Here is a 26,217-nt window from a genome sequence, read left to right as displayed (position 1 = left end):
TCGGTTTCTCAGGAAATTCGGGATCAACCTACCCCTGGACCCAGCAATACCACTCTTGGGAATATACCCAAGAGATGCCCTATCATATGACAAAAGCATTTGTTCAACTATGTTCATAGCAGCATTATTTGTAATAGCCAGAACCTGGAAACAACCTAGATGCCCTTCAATGGAAGAATAGATGAAGAAAGTGTGGAATATATACACATTAGAGTATTATGCTGCGGTAAAAAACAATGACTTCTCGAATTTTGCATGCAAATGGATGGAAATAATTCTTTCAAAATTGAGAACTGATACAATAAATATGAATAAGCATATTTGAAAGCCCCTTTCTAAATACTTTAAAATGACACCTTACTACACATTTTAGGTTAAAATTTTAGCATGTCTAATTGTATTTTAATCCTGAAAATTCTCACAAGAAAGGCAAAACAAGTGTCATTCTCATTCTACAGTTGAGGAATTGAGGTTCTGCGTTTATGGGTCTCACTTAAAGTTACATAACTATTAATAGAGACCAGATTAGCATGCAGGTGTTCTAACTGCCAGTATTGTGCCCTTCTAACACACTATGCTGATTTCCCCAAAACAGAAATATAGAAAATGAGACCTGTTTTCTCATGACAAATGTATTTGATATTTGTCTCAAGCAAAAGGAAATAATATAGAGCAAAAATAATAGGTACTACCAGGTTTCAGATATGTTCAACAGAGTTCCAGTTATTTCTGTTCCCTAAGAGTCTTTCTTCATTATGTCCTTTTTTTATTTCCCAAAAGAGTGAAGCAGTAGAAGTGAAATAGAAATGGCTCACATGTGGCAGATGAAAACAGAACTCCATTCACGGTTTTCCTTTTTTCCATCTCTATTATCATTTATTTATTCTGAGGTATTGTGACTTTTGAAACTCAGAGTTAAGAACAGAATGAACCTCAGCAAAACTTTGCCAATAAATATCGTATTTTAGTCACAACCAAGCTGTTTCCAATGGTTTGTTTTAAGAACAAAGCTTTTGCTATAATATAAAAATCACTGCAAATAAATGATATTGTTTTCAACATGCTATAAAAAAGCAGACAGTATAAACAACAATAAATCTCATAATTAACTAACAATAAATGCATAACATAGAACAAGATAGATTACATATATTTATATACATATACATAAGTGCACTTCTTAAGAGAATGATAGCTATTCAAATTTTCTTCTATCTTATATAGTAAATTTTGATCAAAATAAAACTCCTGTAGAAAGGTAGATCTCTTTCCTTTTCTTCAGATGAATTTTAATTGTTTCTGTTCATATATAGCAATGTCGGTTGGTTTATTCATTAATCCAATATTTTCAGTTAGGATTGAATTCATAATAGGAACCTCAATAAGCTAGAAAAACCCCATTCTCTTTTGGGGGTTTGAGTCAAGCAAGGACAGAAGAGAATTGGAGACAAGCTGGCTTTTTATCGTATTTATCTCCCTTGGTTTCCAGATTGTAAATCGCATGCAGACTGTAGAGTTATTTGGCTGAATACTGGTCTGTTCTAGTACTTGAACATTCTCTTCTGGAAGATGGGGCCCTGCTTTGCCTCGCTAGTCAGTACTACAAAGAAATAGGCTGATCTTACATTTCTTTAGCTTCTGGGTCATCTCCAGGTCTCATCTGATGGCATGCATGCAAAGGGACAAGTTAGGATGACTGATGACTATTTGCTAATTTTAAAGCTATATTTATGAGCTGGGCTCAAATTCTAGTTCATATCCTTTATTAGCCCTTTATTTAAAAAGAAAATATCTTGATTTCATATTCAGTTTTATAGGTCAGAACCTCAAATATTTTCTACCTTCTAGGGAATAGTAAAAAAAAAATCTATGGCTTAGGTCACAGTGATAAACTGAATTTTGAACACTTAAAATATCAAATGATAGGGTTTATAAATGAGATATATTTAATAATTTGTAAATTATTAATGGGAAACTATGTTTTAATTGCAATTTAGGAAAATATTTGTCATTGTTCTGCACTGGAGATGGGTTTGAATTATTCTTTACATATTTCTTCTCCTTTCTCTGGCAAGGAAGCTTTCTTCTTGGGTACGTAAGTCATACTAGAAAAAGAATGCTTTCTAAATGTAGATAGTCTTCTCCTAAAGTTTCCACCTGAAAAGAAATATAGGAGAGGGTCAAAGCAACAATTGGATGCAGCTAGAGATAAGGTTATGACCACTGACTTCTGCATCCTTAAGACAGAATCACAGGGTCTAGCTTCACTGTGTAAAAAGTAAAGGTGGATAGTTCGTTGAATATGATATGGCATGAAGCTAATTAAAAAGGCAGCTGTCACAACTACGATCATTCCTATAGCCTTTCTACGACTTGGCAGATTTTTCTTCATTGAATTTTTTAGTAAGGTCAGAATGATCATTGTGTAACAGACAATTATGATGACAAAGGGGATGATGAAGCCAATGAATAATGACACATAGTGCAAGACCAAAACATATTTTTTAGTTTGATTGTCCTTTGGGGGCTCAAAGCATTTAGTATTGTTTTTCTCATCTTGGTAAGATTTGGACATTAAAAATGGAGAACTAGTCAAGATCACAAAAATCCAAATTCCAATAGACACAAACCTGGCTTTTTTCTGTGTAACCAAATTAATGTTCTGGACAGGAAAAACAATAGCAACACACCGGAAAAAGCTCATTGCTGTCATAAAGAAGATGCTACAATAGAGGTTAACATACAAGGCATATGTGGTGAGGCGGCACAAAAAGTCACCAAAGAACCACTTGCCTTTGTGCACATAATAGACCACACGGAGAGGCAATGTACAAACACACAGTAGATCTGCTATGGCTAGATTAATCATGTATACTTGGAAGGCTGATTTCTCATGATACGTTTTTATGAGGACATAGAGCACAAAGCTATTGCCAAAGAAACCCACAACAGAGATCATAGAGTACATTGTGGAGTACACTTGATTGCGGAAGTCGTCGATCGTGTCGTGGCATGTGTTATTATTGGCAGAAGATATTGTCAGATTTTCAGCTTCATCCATGTTCTCCAGGAATGTCTGCTTGGTGCCTACAACATATGAAAAGATCTTGTCAATTAAACTAGCTTTTCAAATCATAGTGCACGCTAATTAATTTCATAGTGCCACTATAATTTTATACGTAATTAAAATATTAAATAGATTTCTATTATTTTTTGAAAATTTCATACATATACACAACGTGTATTTTGATCATGCCCAGCCTCTGCCTTGCCATCCAAGCCCCTCTCAGCGTGTCTCCCTCCCAATTTCATCTTCTCTCTTTCTCTCCTTTTAAAAAATAACTCACTGACTCCAATTAGTGCTGCTCACATGCACACCCACCACAGCTGGAAGCAATTGTTGTCAGGTAATGAGGAGAGAGTCACTTGAACTTTGCCCCCAGGAGGAAGGTCTGGGTCCTCTAGACCTGAAGAAAACTTTTTTCTCTTTTCTCATCTATGTTTTCCTAAAAGAAGTCTTCTTAATTCTCAAGACCTAAGTAAAATATCTCCCTCATATTGTAGATTGTACTGCTCCAGTACTATTCCATAAAATTGCCCTTGAATGAATTTATGATTTTTTACTTAGAGAAAAAGCTTTAAATATACTTGTTTTTACATATATGGCTGTGTATGTATGTATCTATCATCATCAATCATCATCATCATCTAATTATTATTGTGTTGCTTTATAAGAGCTTTAAGTTTAGTAAGTGGCTAAAATCTGCACAACAATTCTTTCTTTTCCATAAAAAAAAACTCTTCATATCTTCTGGATGTAGGTCATACCCAGGGAAAACAATCTAATTCATTTTAGAAGAGATTCTTAATCTGGAATTAACTCTATTTAGAACCATAGAACTTCACAGCAGAAATCTAGTGGCCACATAGTTGTGATAACAATGACAATAAAGTACCAGAGAGGTGAAATCCATACTTCACCTGTGTCATAGTGTAAGGCTCTGAGGAAAAATATGGCATAGTTAGTCAGAATGTACTTTTTGGGTGAGGAAATAGTTGTAGCTGTTCATTCCCGTTCTCTTCTCAGACTTGTACTCAAAGCTTTGAGCTTAGCCATACTCAGTTCTTTCATAGCAAAGATTAGTATTTGGTATATCCAAGTTCATCCTGGCAGCTAACAGCCTCTGATTAGAAACAGCGAGGGATGAGATAGCATAGATATAGTCATTTCTTCAGGGTTCTACAGATCTTGTCACTTCCTTTTCAAAGTGGAAGCAGTTCAATACCTAGTCTCTTATTGATTTGTTGACTTTTCTTTATCTCTCGCTCCCTGGTAAACAAGGTGTCTCGGAGAATGCTTAAGAGTTGAAGAACTGCTAGTGTGGAATAGGATGGATCTTGTCAACATAGCAGGAATATGGAAGCAGACAGCTCTGGTGGTTGTTGCAGGTGGGATAGAACTTGCCAGGCTTCCAGCCAGGAACAGTTTCATCTGCTGTTCATGATTTGTCAGCCATCCATCTTGCCATTCCAGCTATTTATATTTTTTCTAGCCTTTAAAACAACACTTTCAACAAGAGCTATTGATATAAGATTTTTAAAAATGAAGAGGGATAATTCTCAGGTTATAGAATAAAACCAGCCCACCATTTCTAACGTCAGCATTAGTTTTCAATTTGTGTTCCAGGTTTCTTTTTGTATTGGCTTCCTGAATTCAGGTAAAGAAAGGGAAACTTCCCCGAATTAATCCTAACATTTTTGTTGATACCATTTTAGGCAAACGGAGCCATTTTATGCCATGAGGCACTAGATGGTGCTATTGAGATTTTTGATATAGCTTTTCCCCTTTTAGTTTTATTCCCAACATTTTAGAAATCAATGTAGCATGCTTTTAAATATGTTTCTACAATATGATATACAACAGATCTTATATTGTTGCCATGAAATAATTACTAATGACTTCATGAATGATGATTTGATATCTGTATATACTGTGAACTGACTTCCACTAGAAAGTAGGTTAACAGCTCTGTCTCAAGCCCACCTTGGTGATACATTTCTGTAATCTCCACACTGGGAAAGCTGAGGCAGGAAGATGATGTATTTGGAATCAGCCTGGGCCACATAGGGAGACCTTGGCTCAAAAGCAGTAAACAGACCAAATCAAAACCACATCTACCATCTCATGTCCTTTCTATTTCATTGTTCAGATTGAATTGCACCTTCTTAACTATGCCTTCTTTCGTTGTCCTTCCAAAAAAAGTTCTATCTTTGTAGTACTCCTGGAGAATTTTCAGTCTGTCTTGCATATCAGTGATGTGTTTTCTTCTCTTCTGGACTCTGGTTGATACATAAGGCAGCGCTTTATACAGGACCAGTTACTCATCTTCTTTGTCCATAAATGTTCAATGTTAGTTGGAATGATAGAAACCTTACCATTTGAAAGCATAATTTTCCGTTTGAAACCACTTAGAGTGATCTTTCTTGGCACTATAATTTAAAGTCTTTTCAACTTTGGAGACTAAAGATGCTGATGTAAATAAACTGCTTCCTAAAGTACTAAGAAACTAAATTATAAAGCTTAATTTTAAGGGTTAAAAATACCCAAACTGTTGACATACAAATATTTCTTCATTCATTGCACATTACAAATAAATTTGAAGTTCTCTGCTGCTTGAACAAAAGATGCCAAATAGAGCTAATAAATAACAATGAAAAAGAACACAAAGACATGAATGCTGTCTAATTGCGTTAACAACCAGCAGAGCTCTTTGAAACAGAATGGACTTCCTTATAAATTTCAGTATTCGGGTTTGAATCTTTATTTACACAGAAGCCAATTATTTATATTAAGCCGTGAAAAGAAAATTATAGAATTTTTCAAACAAGGACTAAATTTTAAAGGGGTAGAAATCACTTAGTGTAAAGTAGCCATTTGAAATACAATGACATAAAATGTCTGTGCAACACTTAATTAGGTTTTGCATAATTTACTCTGATTTTCCTAATGATGTGACCCCTAGGAGATGGACACTGAGAGTTCCTTTGGAAGCCTCACAGTTGGGAAAGGAAGTGGGTGCTGAGGAGTAATAACTCAGTTGTTTGGAGAGGTTGTAGTAAGTCTAGTAAAAGTCACTTTAGCACAAAGCAAATGAATCACGGATTGATTAATGAAAGGAAGCAGTAAGCACAACTGGTGCCGACTTTATTTCAGTACAGATGATGAGAAACACAACTTCCTTAAGAAAATTGCACATTGAAAAAACCGAGTTCATTCTGAAACCGGAGCCATACCTCTTTCTGGCACCGTAGTTCCTCCACAAAGTTTCCTTCTTATTGTAGCCCCTGTTCTTACGTTGTAACGTCAGAGTACGCTCAAGCTGAAATCATAAATTACAGAAAAGAGTTAGTGACCTCAGGGGCAGCCCGGAAGGGTCATGGGAATGTAGCAGCCTTAAGTGCAGGTCCAGAGTGTGATGGCACATCAAAGCTATACTGACAGATTTAGGGCTGCCCATTGGCTTCCATGCCTCCTTGCTTTCCCTTCATCTTTTTACATTCCCAAGGGGAGGGAGACTTGGAATAGGGACCATGAGTGGTCACAGATGTTTGCATTCAAAGATGAACATAACATTTTAAAATATTTTTTCTAGGAAATGACATTTTTCTATACATATTTAATTATAAAGCTTAAATAGGAAATAATTTTGAAAATCTCATCCAAGGACTTAGTTTTCTAGGAATAGGAATTAGAATATTAAACAAGATTTTCTTAATTTGCTTGGAGCACAATTTTGTTTAAAAGAAGAATGGATAATGGGGCTTGAACTAGATCCCCAGACTCAAAAGACTCAAATAGTACTTGGCTTTGGTATAATTTCACATATATACTTCTGGAGAGCAATAGTTTTAGAAGTTTGGATACTTAAACTTTAAGGTGTGTGTCCTTTCAAAAAATTACTGTTATGAATCAAACAGATACAATACATATGTCAGAAATGAATACAGAAAGGCTTTCCTGGGGCAGTAGCAACCTGACACTTCTCAATTTTTGTTGTGTTATGGTGACCCTCATTCTTGTGTGCCAGAAAGATTCCCCAGAGACTGCCACTTTTTTTTTTTATGTGTGGTCCCAGTGTTAATAAAATAAACACCTTCTTCCAGTTTACTTTTGTAAAGTAGATGCAGGCTGGAATTTTCCAAAGGAAATCTTCTGACAAAGAAATGGAAATAAAAAGAGAAAATAAAGGAAATTCAAAGATATAAAATGTGTTCACCCTGTACTTCGGCAACCATTTCTTTTGGGGGTATTTCTAATATCTTCTCCTTTTTCCATTGTCCTCCTTTCTCCGGGTAAGGAGTCAACCTTCGGAATCTGCTATAGTCTGGTCAAGTGTCTGTTGCTGATTGAGAATTACTCAAGTTGGCTCTTAAATTTTGTTAATCAGGCAGTAACTTTTTCTTTTATTTGCTTCGCCCATGTCTTAACACACTGATAAAGATTCACTAAATGAATCTTAAATGTATAAAATATTTCTGATTATGAAGTTATGCGATTCTGCTCATCTAACCTAGAAAGAAAATTTCGGCACTGTCATAAATTTTCGTTTAAAAAAAAATCAGAGTTTCTCCTTAGACTGCAACAAAAAGAAAGCTTATGAATTCATAAAATGCATATGTGAGAAGTGTAATCTTTAAATTTAGCATACTAAGCAGTTATTCAGTTTTGTGGTGGTTGTGCAATTATAATCTATATGCACAAATGAGTAAGTGTCATATTGTCTAGGACATAGTGTCATTTTTTTCCTTCAAGTTCACAATTGTGAGGCAATCCCATTTCCTTTTGGATTCTTTGCTTTGTATGTAGCAGGCATTCAGTACTCAGTGATCAAACACCTTGCCCCTCTTTCCCTTTTAATTTACTTGCAGACTCTTGTTTCTGATAGCAACTTCTGCCAGCATCAGGGATTTCCATTTTTAAGCACATGCAGGGGAGGTGTTGAAGTAAAAGAATAATTATGCAATTTTTGTGCGTATGTGTGTGCGCTGGGTATAAACTTCAGGCCCTTACCAATGCATGTATTCTATCAGCAACCTCATAAAAAATCTCTCTCTCTCTCTCTCTCTCTCTCTCTCTCTCTCTCTCTCTCTCTCTCTCTCTCTCTCTGTGGTATATACATATGCCATGTGTGGTATATACATAGGAATCAGAGGAAGATATTAGGTGTCTTCTATCACTCTCTGCTTTTGCCTTTATTCCCTTAAGGCAGGCTCTCTGACTGACCCTGGGGATGTGGATTATTAACTGAGCTGACTCAGCAAGCTCAAGTAATCCTCCTGTCTTTATCTATCTACCCCCAGTCCTGGGATTATAGGTGTGTGTGACTATGCCTGAGTTTTTACATGGGTATAAGGGATTTGAACTCAGGTCTGACAGTTGTTTGTATAAGTGCACCCACTGAACAATACTTGCCAGCTTGGATATATGATTCCGATTCAAATCATTCAATTCTTTTACTTGACTCATGTTCAGTCAGTAAAGTTTATAGGGCCCTTATTCTTAAAAAGGAAAGGGTATTTTCCTATAAGGAAGTATTTGCTTGCTAGACTTTGAATACATTAAAACGTTATGAGAATAAATTAAGAAAGTAAATAAGAGAACTCAGAAATATTATAACAACACAAGGACCCAACTTACTTGCTTACAGGTTTTTAGATGTGACACAAATCTGTAGACATGTGTATATATAAATCAATTATATATTATTTTAACCTACATAGTCTCCAGGCTGCTATCTTCCATTAAATAGCACTGGTGCCTTTTCTATTTTTAGTAAAAGAAAATGTTGTTCTTGACCATCGTAACCCAATTTAATATTTTCTCCCCTGATATGGATGTGATATGACATATTGTTTTTACGTTTATAATAATTGTACCTTTGTGATGACTTTTATTTATTACTTTGTCATAGTCATCTGTGGTCACTCAATATAATGCTCCTCATTACTTTTTCTTGAGTTCCACTATCAAAAACAGCAGTAAGCACATTTTATTAGTTTTATATTTCCTGCTGGGCCTGGTATATAGTGCATTTTAAATATTGGTAGACTTGAGTTAATCCATTTGCTATATCATTTTATTATGTGTGTTCAAAATGAGAGAGAATTGTAGTATGGAGAAAAACCATGATTGGAAATTTGAAGGACTAGGTGCCTGCAGACCTGAACCATACCTCAGTTTGTGGTGGGTGATTAATTAAGTGATCTTTGAAAAAAACACTTCCTTTCTGTCAAACCATTACTTATTTGCAATACAATAGGATTAGATTTTACGACCTCTAAAGTCCCTTCTAATTTATCATTCAATAAATCTGTAAAGATCAGGACTATTTTTTTTTCTTGAGAGCATGTAATATGTGATTTATAGCTGCAGTAAAGGACACGGACATAAATTGTTTGCAACTTTAGCTGTGTTTAGAATGTATGGCTTGCTCAGGCTTTCTAAAGGCAGCATGATAGATAGTTCTAGATATGATGCTATTTTCTAAACTGGGTGATAATTATGATTAAAAGTTGCTCTGCTTGCCAGGGCTCACCGATCCTCCTCTCTGTGCTTACCCCTTTTAAAGTTACCCCTTCTGTTTTTAATAGTATGAAAATAGCTTTGATAACACATGCTTGTATACAGGTAGTGTTATCTCTATAAACCGAACTTTCTAAAATATGCTACACAATTATATACATTCACTTTGTAAGCTTGAAGATAATTTTGTAAAGTACATGCCACTGTTAGCCCAGTTTTGCATTTGAGAATGGCAAGGCAAGGAGAAACAATTAGCTTTGAAGTTCATTAAGCTCTGAAGTTATTTTGTTTGTTCCTTTTTATCATCCCATGTATCAGGTGCCCATCTTGCTTGATCACATGGCTCTAGGGTTCCATGACTCATTATTTATCCATTCATATAGATCTTAGCAGTTGCTTGAAATGTACTTTTCACAGTTTATAAGAAAGAGGCTTGGGTTGCTGGGAAAGTATGACTTTTCCTGAATGTGGACAATATTTGTTCTTGGGCCTTAAAAACCTAAATAAACGAATCATTTTATTCCCAAGTATAAAATGTTTTTAGCTTTGTTTTATTTAAACTAAGTAGAATCAGTGATGTAAATATTCCACATTTCACTTAAGACAACTGTTATTTCCTGTGTATTTCTGGAAAATTTTTTAATTTTCTCAGATCCAAAGTGCAGAATTAGGTCATTTTTATAGGTAATTTTTGAGTTCAAATTGCTTAGAAGCAAGCAAACTTGCTCTCAGTTCACTCCGCTCAGCGCAGTGGCTTCTGCCATCTCTGCAGTTGTCAGTTGGATCTGACGACCTTTGAAAATATTTCTTGTAAGAAAGAAAAGCTATTTTTGATGAAATAAATACAATAAAAATAAATTTTTGTGCTCAAAAAATGACTATGTAATGTATTCATCTTGCTTGATTGAAACAGCACGTTTGTTGACTATTAGCTTCTTGTACTCCATTCCCTGACAACTGCCTTTTGCTTTTCTATTTTGTGAATGCAACTGTTTTAGGTAATTTGTGTAAGTGAAAAGATGCAGTTTTTGTCTTTATGTGGCTAGCTTACTTTACTTCACATAATGCTCTCAGTAGGCAATCATGCCATATAAAGTTCCTTCTTTTCTAAGGCTGAATTTTGCTCTATTTCAAGTAGTTACTGTCTTTTAGTTATCCTTCCCTTTGCCAATGGAGGTTTTTAGTTATATTCTACAGTATTATTTATAATAAGTTCCTTGTTTTATGAAGGAAGACTGTTCTTTTCTATACTAACTGGGAAGAGTGACAACACAGTCGCCCACTATCACAAATTTTGTAGTTGAGTTTCCCGCATTGGGGAAATCACAAGGGTCAGCACATCGGGAGTACAATGGATGTGTCTAGCCCTAGAAAGACCACCCTCTTCATCATTATGTCCTCCTTGGCTCGTAAGTATAAATACTTTTTACAGATACAACAAACCACTGTGTTTTCAAGAAAATAGAAAAAAAACTTCAATTAATTTTCTAAGTAGGTAAGAAAAATAGATATAAAGGTCAAATTATACTAGCCTTTGAATGAGAAAAGTTCTACATTTGGATCATAGTTGCATTTGTACTTACTGGGTGATCTTGGGCAAGTTGCTTAATCTTTCTGATATTCTGTTGTCACTTATGAAAAAATAAGGTAACAAAACCAAACACAAGGATATCTTTGTCTCTGTATCTCTCTGTGTGTCTCTCTGTCTCTGTCTCTCTCTCTCTTTCTATGTCAATGAGTATAAGTTGAGTAAAATCTAAAAGGACATCAAAAGAAGATAAAATTTGGTGATGAAGAAGAAACAGGGGGATCCACAAAATGACACAGGGGATACCAAAGAAGAAAAGTGACTTGGGGGAAGATAAAAAGAGGGGCTAGGATTAGTGAGGGGGTGGGGAGGGAGATAAGGAGGAAGATAATTACTAAAACACACTCTGACAATGTGATAATGATATTTAATATCATCTTTTAAAGTAATTAAACATAAACATTTAAAAAGATGACAAAGGAGCCTAAATGATAGAAAAACCTGAGAATATAGCTGAAAGTTTGTTCCAAGGCAGGGATTTTGCTGTGCTGAAAGAAGCTATTGAGAAAAGTAATAGAATTCCACTGAAGAAGAACCCAAGAGGGAAGCACTGTTGATCTGAAGAAGCAAGCTGAACTGTATGTCCCTGAGTGTGGCAAAACAAGTAATGTGTCTCTCAGGCACACTTAACCAGTTAACTGTTCTTAGTGGATAGGGTAAATTGGAAGTTAGCCCTGTGGCTATGTAAATAAATGGCACATGAAAGTTATAAATTGAATTAGCATGCATTGGGCTGAACTGGCTTTGCCTATACAATTAAAAACTTATGGTCTAATCATAAACAATAATATGAAATGCCCATTGAAGCTTATCCAAATTATTGCAAACTCATAGTTTAATTTTGATAAATGTACTGAGATCCAGCTCAATTTTTAATGGCTAAGGTTTGATATTGACTCTCTAAATTTAGCTTTATTCTAGAATGATGTTTATACATATAGTCTCAAGGCAAGTTTATAGTAAGTGCTAAAGAGTATTAACAAGAAATTAATCAGTTTTATACAGACAACCCAATGCTTGGTTTAAAACTAAACATAAAACAAAGAAAATCACAATCCCAGAGAACCTAGACAACAATGAGGACCCCAAGAGACACATACATGGATCTAATCCACATGGAAAGTAGAAAAGGACAAGATCTCCTGAGTAAATTGGGACCATGGGGACCTTGGTAGAGGGTTGAAGAGGAGGGGGAAGGCCGGGAGGGGAGCAGAGAAAACTGTAGAGCTCAATAAAAATCAATTAAAAAACCCTCCCATGAATAATAAAGCAATAAACACAGTATAGCTATATGGCATAGTAATGAAAACACTTTCTAAGTGCCTATGTGTCTATCTATGCATTTTGACTAGTTTAGTCAAATATATTTAGGGAATAGTATATCTTATCTATCTTATGTTCATAGCAAGTAAAACCAAGAGTTTAGGACACACTAACCCCTTACTAGGTGTTTCTGTTTGGCATTCAATTGTCAGTAGGAATCACTTGAGGATGACAACCAATTCTTATTGTTTAACATGAAGGGCTGTTTGTAGAGATCTCTGTGTGATTTTATTTGGGGCTTTCTAGCTGTGGGCTACTGGGTAGGACAGAAACCCCCAACAAGCAGGCCCCTTCATGTTACAAATGGTACACATGTGGATAACTGCATCCACAGAAAGCCTGAGAAAGCTTGGGAAAGAAAAAAGCATTTCAGTTTTCAGCCATAGCAGTAAAAAAGGTGTGCTGTTTTAAAATGCTGGCTTTCTGGGTCATCCTGCCAGGAAAAACTCTGACTATTTTAAGCAGGCAGTCCCGATGGACACACTGTTGCAGCTTGCTTCCTGACAAGGACCCTGAAATTCCATAGGAGCTTTTGAGTGTTGTTTATGGACATACTGTTGCAGCTTGTTTGCTAGCAAGGACCATGAAATGCCATAGAGTTGTGGCAAAAAAACTTTCCATATTCCTTAGCAAATTAAAGACCCATGTGGTCAGAGAAAGAGAGATATACAGTAAAGAGAGATTCAAAGAGGAAGAAAACCTCTAAATGGTTTACAGTGTGTTAAACATATATACAGGCTAAAGGTTAAAGTTCTCAAAGTAAAGGAAGAAAGAAAGAAAGAAAGAAAGAAAGAAAGAAAGAAAGAAAGAGTTGTTGGTTATGATGGAGCACGCTAGTAGGATTTGCCTGGGAGGCAGAGACAGACAGATCTCTGTGAGTTCAAGGATAGCTGGTTTACAGAGGAAATTCCAGGACAAAGATTCATGGAAAACCTGTCTCAAAAAGCCAAAAGTTAAAAGTAAAAATAAAAGATAGGTTAAAATAAAGCCACATAAAGATGGAAAATACACAGATAATCTTTATACTATATGCTATTATGCTCTCTTTAAATTGTTTAAATGCTGAGGAAGGAACAACAGCTGCTACAAGATATTTGCTTATAAATGCTGTTGAATTAATCCAAGATAGGTATTTTAAAAAATCTTGACTTCAAAATTGAAGTCAAAAGGTATGTTACTTTGGAGAAGAGATTTTGCTTTTGTTTCCACAGAAAACGAGAAGCTCTGGATTTATTCAGAGTTAAGAAAAATCAGCTTTGATCCAGAAAGACCACCTGAGAAATCTCCGGCAGAAATAGAAGGCCTAGATGTCTAAGTTCTTCATTCAAAACAGGTTCAAGATTGCTGCCTGAGATGATCAAGTCTCACAGGATACTCCAGTCAGGACTTGATGACAATTCTAAATTTTCTTTAGGTCCCCATAAGATTATCAGTGCCTCCAACCAGCTGGAAGTAGCCTGGAATACTATTCCCACATTCCCAAAAAATGGACTATGGATATTTTCCTTTTTTTTAAAAAAAAAAGGGGGAAGTGGTGTGGGAGAATTTTCTGTATTCTGTCAATCATGTTTTAAATAAATGCTGATTGGTCAGGCGGGAAGTAGAAATGAAGCAATGAGAACAGGAGAATTCTGGGAAGGAGGAAGTTGATTCTTCCCACTCCTACCAAAACCACCAAAGCAGCAGGATGTGATCTGCCCCACTGAAAAAGGTACTGAGCCACGTGGCTAAAATAGATCAGAATAATGGGTTAATATAAGCTACAAGAGCTAAGAAGTAGTCTGACCTAATCGGCCAATAGGCTTTATAACTAATAAAGATCTTTATGTGATTTTCTTTGGGGCTAAACAGCTGTGGGAAACTGGGCAGGACAAAAACCACAACAAGCCAGCCCTGTCATATACAGAAATGTTGCATCATTGGTCCAAGAATAATACAGCAACTGAGTTATCCCTAGCTACCTCTGTGCTATTCATATCTTGAATAAAAGAAAAGAAAGTTATGTGGATGTTTTCAAGTAGTGGGTAGGGTTAGATTTCTGAAAAACTTAAGTGAGATAGGTGATGTTTCTAAGGTTGCTAGCAAGTATATATATGCAATTTGTTAGATACCAGTCAAGAATGTGCTGATTAAAGGAAGGAGGATAAGAAGAAAAAGGAAGGACAGAGAGGAAAAAGAGAGAAGTAAAAAGCAGAGGAGGGGGCAACTGAGAGGGAGCAGAGAAAGAGAAGGGAAAGGAGGAAGAGAAGGAGGTAGGTAGGGATAAAATGCAAACTTCAACTTGCTTAGAAATTAGAAATGCAAAGTTATTCATCATACTTTCTCCTATCTCAGAATCTCTTGATGGCCTCTAGCAAGAGTGTAAGTCTCACTCAGTGATAACTTTTGAAAGAACTATAAATATGTTATCATAACATCAAATTTGCTTCTCTAATGTGTATTCTACTACTATAAAATTGTACTCAAAGAATAACCAAATAGTGCCATGCTTGAGGATGTCATGAAAATCCAAGACCAGACATGATCATAGAATGAGACATGAGGAACATAGCAATAAAATGATCCCTAATGGCATATTTCTATACCCATAGATCAAGGCATTGCTTAATCCTCAGGAGAGAAACTTATTCCAGTGAATGACAGTTAACAGTCTGGACAGTGACAGAGGGCAAGAGACTTTGGGACACTCAGCTTTAAACAGGATGCCTTTATCAAACCCCTCTTCTCAAGGTTTTAAGGATTTAGGCAGAAGATATTATAAGACTGTAAAGAGCCAGTGGTGGTGGATCACTCCAAGGAAATAGCTTCTTCCAGACAGAACAGGACTAATACACATGAACTCACAGAGACTGAGACAACATGCACAGGACTTTCACAGATTTAAATCAGAAAAAGGTCCTGCCCTGAGAAAGGGAGGTGAACACAAAATTTTATCCCTATCCAAGAAGCTATTTGGAATTAGTGCCTGGTCATAAATGAGAAAGCAGTTTTCTCTAATGGAATGCCACTGGATATAAACCATACTCCAGAGCAGGCCCCATGTCTAGGAGTAGTTGGCCAGGACAAAACAGACTCTTTTTAAATAAGCTTCCTGTTTTAAATTGATATTTTTTAATCTACCCTTTCCAAAGAACATGAAATTGAGTAGGAAGGATCTGGAAAGAGGTATGTGAGCAGAAAGAATATGATCTGAAAACATTGTCTGAAAATTTTTTTAAATAAAAAAAGGGTGACAACTGTTTCTACATACTATAAGGTGAATGAGATCACTAAACAAGACAATGAAAATGAAACAAATATGAGAATATTAAAAGGAATCTCAGAGCTACTCAGTAAAAGGGAAGCTTCTGGAAGAGGCTGTAAAAAGGGATTTGGTGTTCATGAAAGAGGAAAAAAGATTGGAGTTAGGAAGCTACAAGTGGCGATCAGAGTATTAGCAGGGTGGTAGAGATGGAGGGAAAGGAGGATCACTAAATCACACTCTGCTCCAAAATGTCATAACAACATTTAAAACTTTATATAGTAATTTAAAAATTGGCAATTAAAATGTTTGGAATTATGCAGAGAGAGTCTAACTTGGAGGTCTCCATCGGGTCCCTCACCTAGCAACATGGGGCATCCTGTGAAAAATGGTAAGGAACATTGGAGGAGTCAGAGGGGATGGAGGACACCAAGAGAACATTGCCCACCCAATCAACTAACCAAGGCGCATAGGGGCTCACAGAAACTGAAGTGGCTGGCACAGGGCCTGCATGAATCTGCTCAGGCCCTCTGCATATATGTCATGGCTGTTAGCTTGGTGTATTTGTGGCACTCCTAACAGTGGGAGTGTATGTAGCTCTGATTCTTCTTGCCTGCCTTTGGGACTCTTTTCCTCCTGTTGGATTGCCTTGTCCTATCTCAATATGAAGGCTTTTGCCATGTCTTATTGTATCTTGTTTTGTAGTGTTTGGTTGTCTCTTGGAAGCCTGCCTTTTTTTTGATGGGAGATAGAGGGGGTGTAGTTCTGGGGAGTTGGGGAGGAGGGAGAAGCTAGGAGGAGTTGAGGAAGTGGAAACTGTGGTCAGGATGTATTGTATGAGAGAAGAATCCATTTTCAATTAAAACTCTTTGTTTGGAATGATTTTTGTCTTCGTGATTAGAGATGGAAGAGCATCCAGAGAACATCTAATGGAACCCCATTTTCTTTATGACACAGGAAGGCAAAAGCATTGCTGGAAGTAGCAGAGGAAATTATTGGCCAAGCTTGACACTGGATGTTCTGGTGATCCTCTACAGCAGCACACGGTGAATGCTTCCAATGCCTCAAGGTGTTTCACTAAACATTGATGCATAAGACAAAGCCAGCACTTACCCTTTCAAGGGAATCAAATGAGCTCTCAATTCCATTCAACGAACTATTCAATAATACAAAAATATCCCATTTTAGCCTTATAGTCACTTTCCCTTTTAATTATATGGACATCTTATAAACATAGCCTTCTGACTAGCTCCATTTGTCTTTTGCTTTCCTTTCCTTTGCTCAGACCACATTGCCACATGTGAAATATTCTTTTTCCCCTTTCATATCAGATGTAATTCGAATCATCTTTAAGCCAATCTCTTACATCCTCCAAAATACATCTCAATCTTTGTGGTAATATGATAGTTATATTGAAAGATACTTATTAGCCATTTAATACATCTACTTTCTCTGTTAGGTCTTTGAAAAACAATAATACAGCTTCACCATTAAGACTTTTCTACTTTCTAGAGAAAGATAAGACAGATGTATTATCAAGTTAATGTACAATGTCATTAAAGCTGCTGCAATGGAAATATACAGATACACAGATCAACAGAATAGAATGGTTCATAACTATAATCATAAAACTTGAAAAAGTGGGAAGATTGTGAGTTCAACTCCAATCTAGCTATATAGTATCTTTCAGGCCAACTTGGCCTACACAGGAAGTCCCTGTCTTAGAAAACCAAATTCCAAAAATTGAAAATGAAACATAATAAAATAATTTATGAGCAGTGACTATATTAGAAAAGTTTTTGTAAAAGTGAATTAGAAGGAAAGCAACAAAAAGAAAGAAGAATGAGTGAGGCACAGTGGTGTGACAGAGCATGTCACATTTAGTGGATATGGAAATTTGATTGAACTGAATTGTAATGGAAATATACTGAAAAAATATCTGAAATTGCAGGTTATTTGTATGTATGTGCATATGTTTGGTAGTGTGGGTATGCTTGAATGGAGTAAGAAAATCAAAAGTGAGAAATCAATTTGGGGAATAATACAGGAACTAGGTCACAGAAAGTTGATAAAGATCCTGAACACCATTCTAGAAGAGTTAAGGTCATCTTGTGAGTAATGAGATGCTTACAACAGGATGCACATTGAAAAAGGAATGCCGATGAAAGAAAAGGAAAATGTCTAAGTGTTGCAGCTGCATTATGGTTTACTATAGATGGAACTGAGGCAGTAGGTTCGGCTGTATTGCAAGTTCCTTAGAAACAAAGGTTACATCTTCACATTTCCTCTTTCAACTACTTAATTTCTCATTTTACTTCCTCAGTTTGTATCTTGAGTGGTGGCAGAATCTTTTGTATTTGCAACAGAAACACATGCATAACTGGTAAGTTTCTATGCCATACATTTAAAAGAAACTTATGATATTAACTCATCTATGGGCAATACACCCTTAGTTATTTCAAGAATTGTCATTAGTTTGAGTTGGAGGTATCTTTGAGATAATTTTCCAGTGGAACATGTGTCAAAACTGAAGCCTGGAGTTGGTAATAGTGTGGTGATGACTTGCTCAAGAACACACAATTAGCCCAACATAGTGGCACACACCTTTCACTCCAGTACTCAGGAAGCAGAGAAAGGCTATGTAGATAGTTCCAGGCCAGCCAGGGGTGCTGAATGATACCCTGTCTCAACAATCGACCAATCAATCAAGCAAGCAAGCGAGCAAGCAGGCAGGCAGGCAGGTAGGCAGGCAGGCAGACAGGCAGGCAAGCAACTACTGAGAAAGCCAGCATTGGAAGGTAGCCGTTTATCATACCCTGGTTTGGCATACAATGACAACCAGAGCAATTCTGCTTCCACAAGGCTGCATCCATCCTTATTTGTTGCTCTTAATCTCATCAGCGATGTTTTGCAGATAGCCTATTGAGGTCATCATTGTGATGAAGACCTGCAAAATGCCAGCATTTGTTTCTCTGTTCTTTTTGTTTTGATTTGGAGACACGGTCTCACTATGTATTTCAGGCTGGACTTGAACTCATAATCCTGCCTTAGCATACTGAGTACTGGAATTACAGGTATGCACCACTGTCCTGGCTCAGTTTTCTGTTATTTGCTTTTCTTCTGTAGTATTTATCAACTTTTATGTGGATGACAGAAATCTCTTACCAAGAATCTACTTGCTAAAACTTTACTCTCTCATTTTCTGCTTTCTATTCAACTGCTATGCATGAATCATTTGACTTTTTAAAATTTTCAACTATGTTCCCTCTCAAGTTATCTCCCCAAGAGACTTTTTTGTTGTCTTTTCTTTATTGTATAAGTAGTTTTATAATTATGGGTGCATAAAATCTAGTAGTCATATTTGATGCCACCCCACCCTTATCTTTCATCAAGTTCTGTTGGGTCTGATATTGAAATAAATCTTTGACTCTGTTTTATCACCTTAGTTCAGGATCCTTATCTCCTCATTTGTTGTCTACTTGAGGGCACTTGAACACTATATCTTTTTTGTACGTCCCAGATGAGCCTAGGAGCATGAGACATCATTGCTTATACGTCAAGGTCCTTGAGTCCTCTGTGAATGTATCCATGTCCATGTTCTACCACTTCATCTATCATTGTACAGTAATTTGTGTGTGTGTGTGTGTGTGTGTGTGTGTGTGTGTACTCTTGTTTGCATGACTACTTAGGCAGATATGAACCCAGTAATAAGAATGAATGTGCTTTGTTAAGTTTTGCTCCTTTTTCCTAACTGGTCAATTTCAGAAAAGTAACAAAAGTTTTGAGTGCATTTTTATTAGTGCACTTAACTTCTAAAGATGGATGTCTAGGGAACAAAGCAAGAATCTCATTTTTGGGGAATGGAATGTGGGTGCTGTTGTGCAGAAATATAAATAATTGTGTAAAGTAGAAATGAAATTTGGATGCCTCTAAAGGAGTAGAGGCTATTAAAAAATACTTGAAACATATTTAAAAAGTGAAGAGCACTATGAGTTCAAAACTGACTAGGTCTGAAGTTGATAAGAATCTAAAGATACAATGATGTCTTTGATTATGAGCCTGGGTGAGGCTGATGATGTGTGTTTTGAAATTGAAAACAGAGAAGATCAAAAGATTACATCAGTAGGTGGATGCAGTTTTATAATTGTTTTGGGTTCAATGCTTCCTAAAGACTTCCCTTACCTTTCTAGTAAATGATGGTCTGTGTGTGTGCTGTTGGAGGTCTGCCAGCAGGGGTGGGGTTGCTAGGCTAGGGCCAAAATAGAAGGGGAAGTTCAGTAGGCTGAGACTTGGGGCTCAGTCTCCTCCAACAGATACTTCCTCCATTTTTGCTGGGCAGTGGCGAGATCTAGGTAATATATTTGTGAAGATGCAGCTCAGCATAGCCCCAATTTGTCTGAGTAAGTCCCAAGTGCCTTCTTCTCTATGTAACTTAGTACTGTGACATGAAAAATACTGTAGTGTTGTTCATCTTGTAAGTCTGAGGTCAGACAGAATAGGAATTCTGCTGTATTAATCTTTTGATAGAGCAGCCACTCACTAATATTAAATGGATATGCAAAGTAATAGGAAGAGCAGCAAATATGAGTGTTTTATAAACTGAAAACACTATAGAAATACAAAAGTCTTGTTTATTCCTACTCATACAAGAATGAATTCAGGTTTTACTTTCTGATACTGATTTTGGCTGCCTAATCCTTCGCTTCTCTCATTTGGTACTTACATTATGCCTATTATCTGTACCTATAATATAGCCATCAATATTTTAATATCATGTATTTCAACATGTAGGAATCTTGTGTTCCTAGTGAAATCCTCTTGGGCAGCAGAAAAAAAAAAAAAGCCAGTTGTCTTCCTGAGCACAACGACCTCAAGGCTCCATTCCAGTGTTTGCTTTTATAAAAGTATGGAATGAAAATGCTTCTTGAGGGGTAGGCTATTGATTGTTTGGAGCAAGGTAACCCATCTTTCATAAGGATTTATCTATATAAAGTAAGCTGTAGATATGATTCCATGTTTTTTTTTTCCACAGTGATAATAAAAGATCTTGGGTCAGAGACAGAATAATGTACTTAGCCTATCATTCCAATAAATAAGTTTTTTTCCCTCTTGGTATTTCCAAGAATATGATTAACAGCATTTCCACTGCTATTGAAAGCTCCAGGTGTGCCGAGACTGCACTGGTGACAGCTCTCAGATGTTGCTTTAACAAAAGCTTATTTTAAGACAGGCAGCTCTACTGTCGGATAGTTGAAATGTAAACACAGGACACTATGAAGCTTCAAAGAACCTTAGTTGGTGGCATTCAGAGTTGAAGATACCTCACACAGGTCAGTTGTAGGCAAGACCTAACCAGAAGGGAAATGCAAGGAATGGAAAGGCTACCGAGATCTTGATGAGTGCATAAATGTTGGTATGTGGTGGTAGGTATGTCTACCCCTTAATTGAATGATAGAAATATGTTACAGAAAATCTACATCTTTTTGAACATTTTGTAAGGACAAGCTAGATGGACCAGGGTCTTCCAGACTTAAATAACTCTGCGCCAATTAACCGCGGTTTGGAATCCCTTGAAACACTGTTGCTCACAGCTAGTTCTCAGTCATGCTCTTAGCCTCTTAGTATTTGGACCTCTGACTCTTGGAAGCAAACTGTTATCAAGAAAATAGTTTATGTTAAATAAAAATCCAAGTTAAGATCAAGCATTAAGGTTAATCATCTTGGAATGAAAAGAAGCATGACACTCAGAGACTACCTAAGAACTTTGGAACAAGTACATAGGATATGCCAGAGCTATTTTTGCATTGTTATTGTTAGTTCAGCTTCATTTAGCCTGTTTCAGTTCACGACAGCACAAGTATAATCCTATGCAAAAGCAAAGGCTACAGAGCTGACAGATGAGAATACTTATTCAATCTTGGGCTTTAAAACTGAAAATTGTGATGCCAAGTTATCTTCTTCACTCAGTTTTTATTGTTTTTATTGAGATATAAATTTTTCTCTGCTCCCCTTCCTTCTTCACTCATGTTTATAGATATGGAATTGATGACAAATAAAAAAGCAAAAGCCAACCAAGCAAACAAACCAAAAACTTTGAACAAACAAAAATTCCTGATTGGCTCCAAGACTCCTTAAGTCTGTATCTCAACTCCTTTTTGTTTTTTTTGCCAATTTGGTTAAAGTGGAACTTCAAATGTTTGGAATGTATTCATTCCACAAGCATTAGAATAAAAAAAAATAATATTTTGTTCATCAAAAGGGAAACCAACCATGATGTAATAACACGAGGTAGAACAGCACGAATAAGCAGAGTACAAGATTAAGTTGCAGTGCAAGCTATGTTTAAACAAGAGCCCTCTACTAATCTATGAAGAATTCTGAAAAGCAGAGGTAATTGTAAATTGAGGATTTTTAGGATCACAATTGTAATGTGGATTAATGTACTTATGATGTCCATATTTATCTAACTGGATTAAATGGCTTCCTCTATTGTTTTTTTTTTCTGGGCATGAGGATACGCCACTACTTGCAATGAATCTGCCAGATTTTATAGAAGTTGTATTTCCTCAGTAAATACCAACAAATTGCCCCTCCACTTTGTGAATCAATCTCTTCTATAGAGGTGAATAGTATATTTGTTAGGTGTTGCTCATGACAGGAAAGTTTTTCTCAGCAGTCCTTGAATATATATGTTCACATGGCCAAAAACCCAGATGACATTGAGTTATGGGTAAAAGTAGTTGTAAGGTGTTTCTATTTTGCTATTCAATATATGATACATACTTTGTGTATATTATATACATAAATATATAATGTGTGTATTTATTTGTATGAAAACAGTTTGCATTATGACTATCTGCTATACAAATGGCTTTAGGACACAGTAGCGGAGTACTTGTATTACATTCTAAAATGTAATGGAAAATGTTATTTTGATACTTAGATTTTGATTTTAAGAATCAGCAGGTTTAATGAAGGTAGGCTAATAAAAAGTAGTATGATCAAGTAAATACTTCTTAAATGCTATTTTATTCTCAGAATTCACTTTAAAGCATACAGCAACTGGCATGCACTTCTAATGGCAAACCTGGGGCTAGATCATAGCAGCACGCCTTTGCCCTACAGGTGAATAGAGAGTGGGAAGCAACGAGCTCTGTGCTCTCCCATGTGCATTCGGTTGTGTGATATGTTTCTGAACTGAATGCACTTTAAGCAAAACCCTTTGGATGATGACTTGAATTGTAAAGTTGCTTTCACTTACGTTATTGTAATGTATTCGGAAAAACACCCCTATGGCGTTTGATATGCAAAGAAACCAAAAAGTACTGATAATCGGTAATTTGTTAGAAAGAACAAAACTGGTTGAATTCCAAATCCAAAGCTAGGATGAACTCCTAGTTCTCTGGTCTAGATTTCTTCCTATTGAGATAGCCACAGGACAATTTGGAGTATCTACTGGAAGGCTACAAAAAAACTTAACGAATTCCAGCTGGAAGAGACCTTGAGGCAGACCTTTCCAGTGCTTGAGTATGTTAGAGTATTTAATGGTCATATTTGTGTTCATAATGTGTATGAAACAAACTGCTAGTTATTTCTGGTTGGGGGAGTTAAAAAAATAAATAACCTATTTGAGAGAAAGATAGATAGATAGATAAATAGATAGATAGTGTGTGTGTAAGGAATGATATATTTGAGGGTTAGAGGGAGGAAATGGAAAATGATGTAATTGTATTTTAATTTCTAAAAAAACTAAATTAATAACCTGGTACCTCTGAATTTACTGGTTTAATTATTTCACATTCTTTATGTTTTATAGTCACAGCAGCACTGTAATTTCCCCTAAACATAGGGGCCATGTCTTACCTATTTTGGAGGTAAGACTTTGTTTGTATTGAGCTTGAACAATACTTGCTTTATTGGCTTATAGTAAATTTGAGGTAGGAAAGGAGAAATAGTAAAATATACGAAAGTAAGTAGCTCCGTGGTAGCTAAGCACACTCAGAAGCCTGAGTTCAATTCCTACTGTTGCCCCCACTCAAAAGATAAAAGTTGCAGTCCATAGGGAGCTATGCTAATTGAGAATTTATTATAGTTACCATTCATGGCATCAAAGTCCCAAAGTTGTGCATGTCCCTTGAGTATCAGTGTATTCCCATTAGATTTCCTCATTGTCAGTCCTTGATACCCCAAAGGAAAATTTAAGTTCATGGGCCATGGAAGAATCTTTCTTTTTCTCAGATAAAGAGTTTGTAAGTGCATCAGAAGTTTGATTAAAAGTAGGAGAAAGCAGGTAATGGGAAGTGAAAATGGATGGCAGTAAATTAAGAAGACATTGATATGGCAGATTCAACCTTGCCCTGATCTGTGAACTTTTCTGTTTTGATTGATTGGATCATGGTCTAGATTATTTTTTGTAGGTCCTGAATGGCTAGCATAATTAGGATTTGCAGAGAATGGGAAACAGCATCTTTAAAAGAGAGAAATAGATGTAAATATAGTATATTTGATTGCGCTTATTTACTATGTAGGCACAGGTAGCTTTTAGTCACAATTGGCATATTAATTTTTGAATTTGGCCATTTTTACAGGTGTAAGATGGAATCTCATAGCCAGATACTGGAAACAACCTAAATGCATCTCGACCAAAGAAGGGATAAAAAAAATGTGGTACATTTACACAATGGAGTACTACACAACAGAAAACCATAATGACATCTTGAAATTTGCAGACCAATGGATGGAGCTCGAAAATATCACATTGAGTAAGGTAACCCAGACCCCAAAAGATAATTATTGTATATACTCACTCATAAGTGGTTTGTTTTTAAACATAAAGCAAAGAAAACCAGCCTACAAATCACAATGAGAACCTAAGCAACAATGAGGACCCCAAGAGACACATACATGGATCTAATCTACATGGGAAGTAGAAAAAGACAAGATCTCCTCAGTAAATTGGAAGCGTGGGGATTATGGGAGAGAGTAGAAAGGGAAGGGAGACGCAGGGAGGGGAGCAGAGAGAAATGTAGAGCTCAATAAAATCAATAAAAAAGTTACAATTGTTTAGACACAAATCAGGTAAAATATACTTTGGTCATGGTACTTTAAAAATATTATAAAGTGTTTTCTATCATTCTTAAAAACACTCTACAAACAAATCCAAGTTAGCTGCCCTCTAAATATACTTGGCATGGCAGCTTTGATTTCAAAACAATTGTAGAGACAGGGAATTAGATGCACTGGATTTAAAGAGGCAGTGCTTGCCAATCTATCTGGATACCATTGAAAATAGTCAGTAATTCTGACTGCTCAGAAGAAAAAATGCTCTTGCCCTAAGCATTTGATTAAGTCATATGGTTTCTTAGCTCTGTGTTAACCAAGTGTGTTTTATTCTGTTATAAAGTAGATCATAGGTATTTTTTCTATTTATCTGCAGCTGAGATGCCTTTCTTTTTATAGTCTTTAGCGAACTTGCCAATTTCTAACAGTGAAGTGTGCATTAAGGAAATTGCTTAACTTGTTTGAGTCTCTTTTCATTTGTCAAAACAAGGGGGTTGAGGGAGGGGAGCATGAAGACCAGAATGAGAATGAGGGCAAGGAGGGAGAGGGAGAAGCATTCCCCCTCAATTATAGGATGCTGAGACGTTTAAACGTGGAAAACTTCCTTGTGAAAATTCTATGTCAGCCTTTACTGTTCGGCTTACCTGCAGCAGTCACTGTACACTCTCTTTCCACCTTAAAGGCAGTGACCACTGCCTAGAAAAGTTCCCCTGCCGCCTTACATAAGAGCTCAAAGTCTATTTTGCACTTCTGGCTAAGTTGTAAAGGCGCTGGAGGCATGGGGAGTGTCGCCTCGACAGTTTGCTGTACTGCGCCTGACAGATGATCAGATCGCTGGCCAAGAACCAAAGCAGAAAGAATTCAGATTATCAGTCTAATTTAAAGCAGATAAGGCAGAGCAGTTACTCCAAACTCTGAGGTATTTGGTAAAATCTGCCATCAGCTGAACTTTACTCCATACACCCAATTTCCTTACCTGCTGATTCTAAGCGTCACAGTTTAAGGTTCTTTCAAGTTTGCTTCCTAAGATGCAAATCTTCAGAAAGCTTTACCTGTAAGTCCCCTGGAGAGCTAGCACTGGGTAGTGAGCTGCAGAACAAATCTTGATCCTCTGGATGGTCCACTCCATTCACAGCGTGCCTGCTCTTTAGGAAAAGCTTCTTTTCAAGAGGAGAGACGTCAGGAAGTGGCACGTTTGCTAGCCAGTATATACCGATTCTTCTTCCTCTTTCTGATTAGTCCTCAAGCTGCTTAAACCACGCCAGAGTTTAACTTCCCTGGTGCAAAGTGGGGGAAGGGAAGAAACAGAGGGGGAGAAAGAATAGAAACTAAAGACTTGCAGGTTATATGCATAAATGAGTGTTTATCTCTAGCTACTGCAAAAGAATCCTCAGGAAGTCATGCAGCTGCTCTGAGGTGGGA

The 26,217-nt window shown here is 36.6% G+C and overlaps 1 protein-coding gene and 1 non-coding gene across 3 annotated transcripts; both read right to left on the bottom strand.

Annotated features, from left to right (window-relative positions):
* Cysltr1 (cysteinyl leukotriene receptor 1) lies at positions 1-26,217 on the bottom strand. 2 transcript variants are annotated; one of them, XM_050128965.1, is made up of 3 exons: positions 25,772-26,217; positions 6,295-6,380; positions 1-3,087 (listed from the first exon to the last, which is right to left on the bottom strand). In XM_050128965.1, exon 3 carries the CDS (start codon positions 3,059-3,061, stop codon positions 2,039-2,041), a length of 1,023 nt encoding a protein of 340 aa, XP_049984922.1. In that variant the 5' UTR covers positions 3,062-3,087; positions 6,295-6,380; positions 25,772-26,217; the 3' UTR covers positions 1-2,038. The 2 variants fall into 2 exon arrangements, with proteins under 2 accessions (XP_049984922.1, XP_049984921.1); XM_050128964.1 differs by having other exon boundaries at positions 25,848-26,217.
* Positions 10,838-11,000, bottom strand: LOC126492525 (U1 spliceosomal RNA). Its single transcript, XR_007589620.1, has one exon. It is a non-coding gene; the product is annotated as a U1 spliceosomal RNA (small nuclear RNA).

Source organism: Alexandromys fortis, unplaced genomic scaffold (assembly GCF_014885135.2).
Source record: "Alexandromys fortis isolate MF-2015 unplaced genomic scaffold, M_Fortis_MF-2015_v1.1 scaffold_251, whole genome shotgun sequence".
Taxonomy (NCBI): domain Eukaryota; kingdom Metazoa; phylum Chordata; class Mammalia; order Rodentia; family Cricetidae; genus Alexandromys; species Alexandromys fortis.
The sequence above is the reverse complement of the archived record's forward strand: the minus strand, read 5'-3'. Positions and strand labels throughout refer to the sequence as shown.

Bases quoted from the DNA above. Each gene is read 5' to 3' on its own strand.
- Cysltr1 (XM_050128965.1), bottom strand. From the start codon at position 3,061: ATGGATGAAGCTGAAAATCTGACAATATCTTCTGCCAATAATAACACA.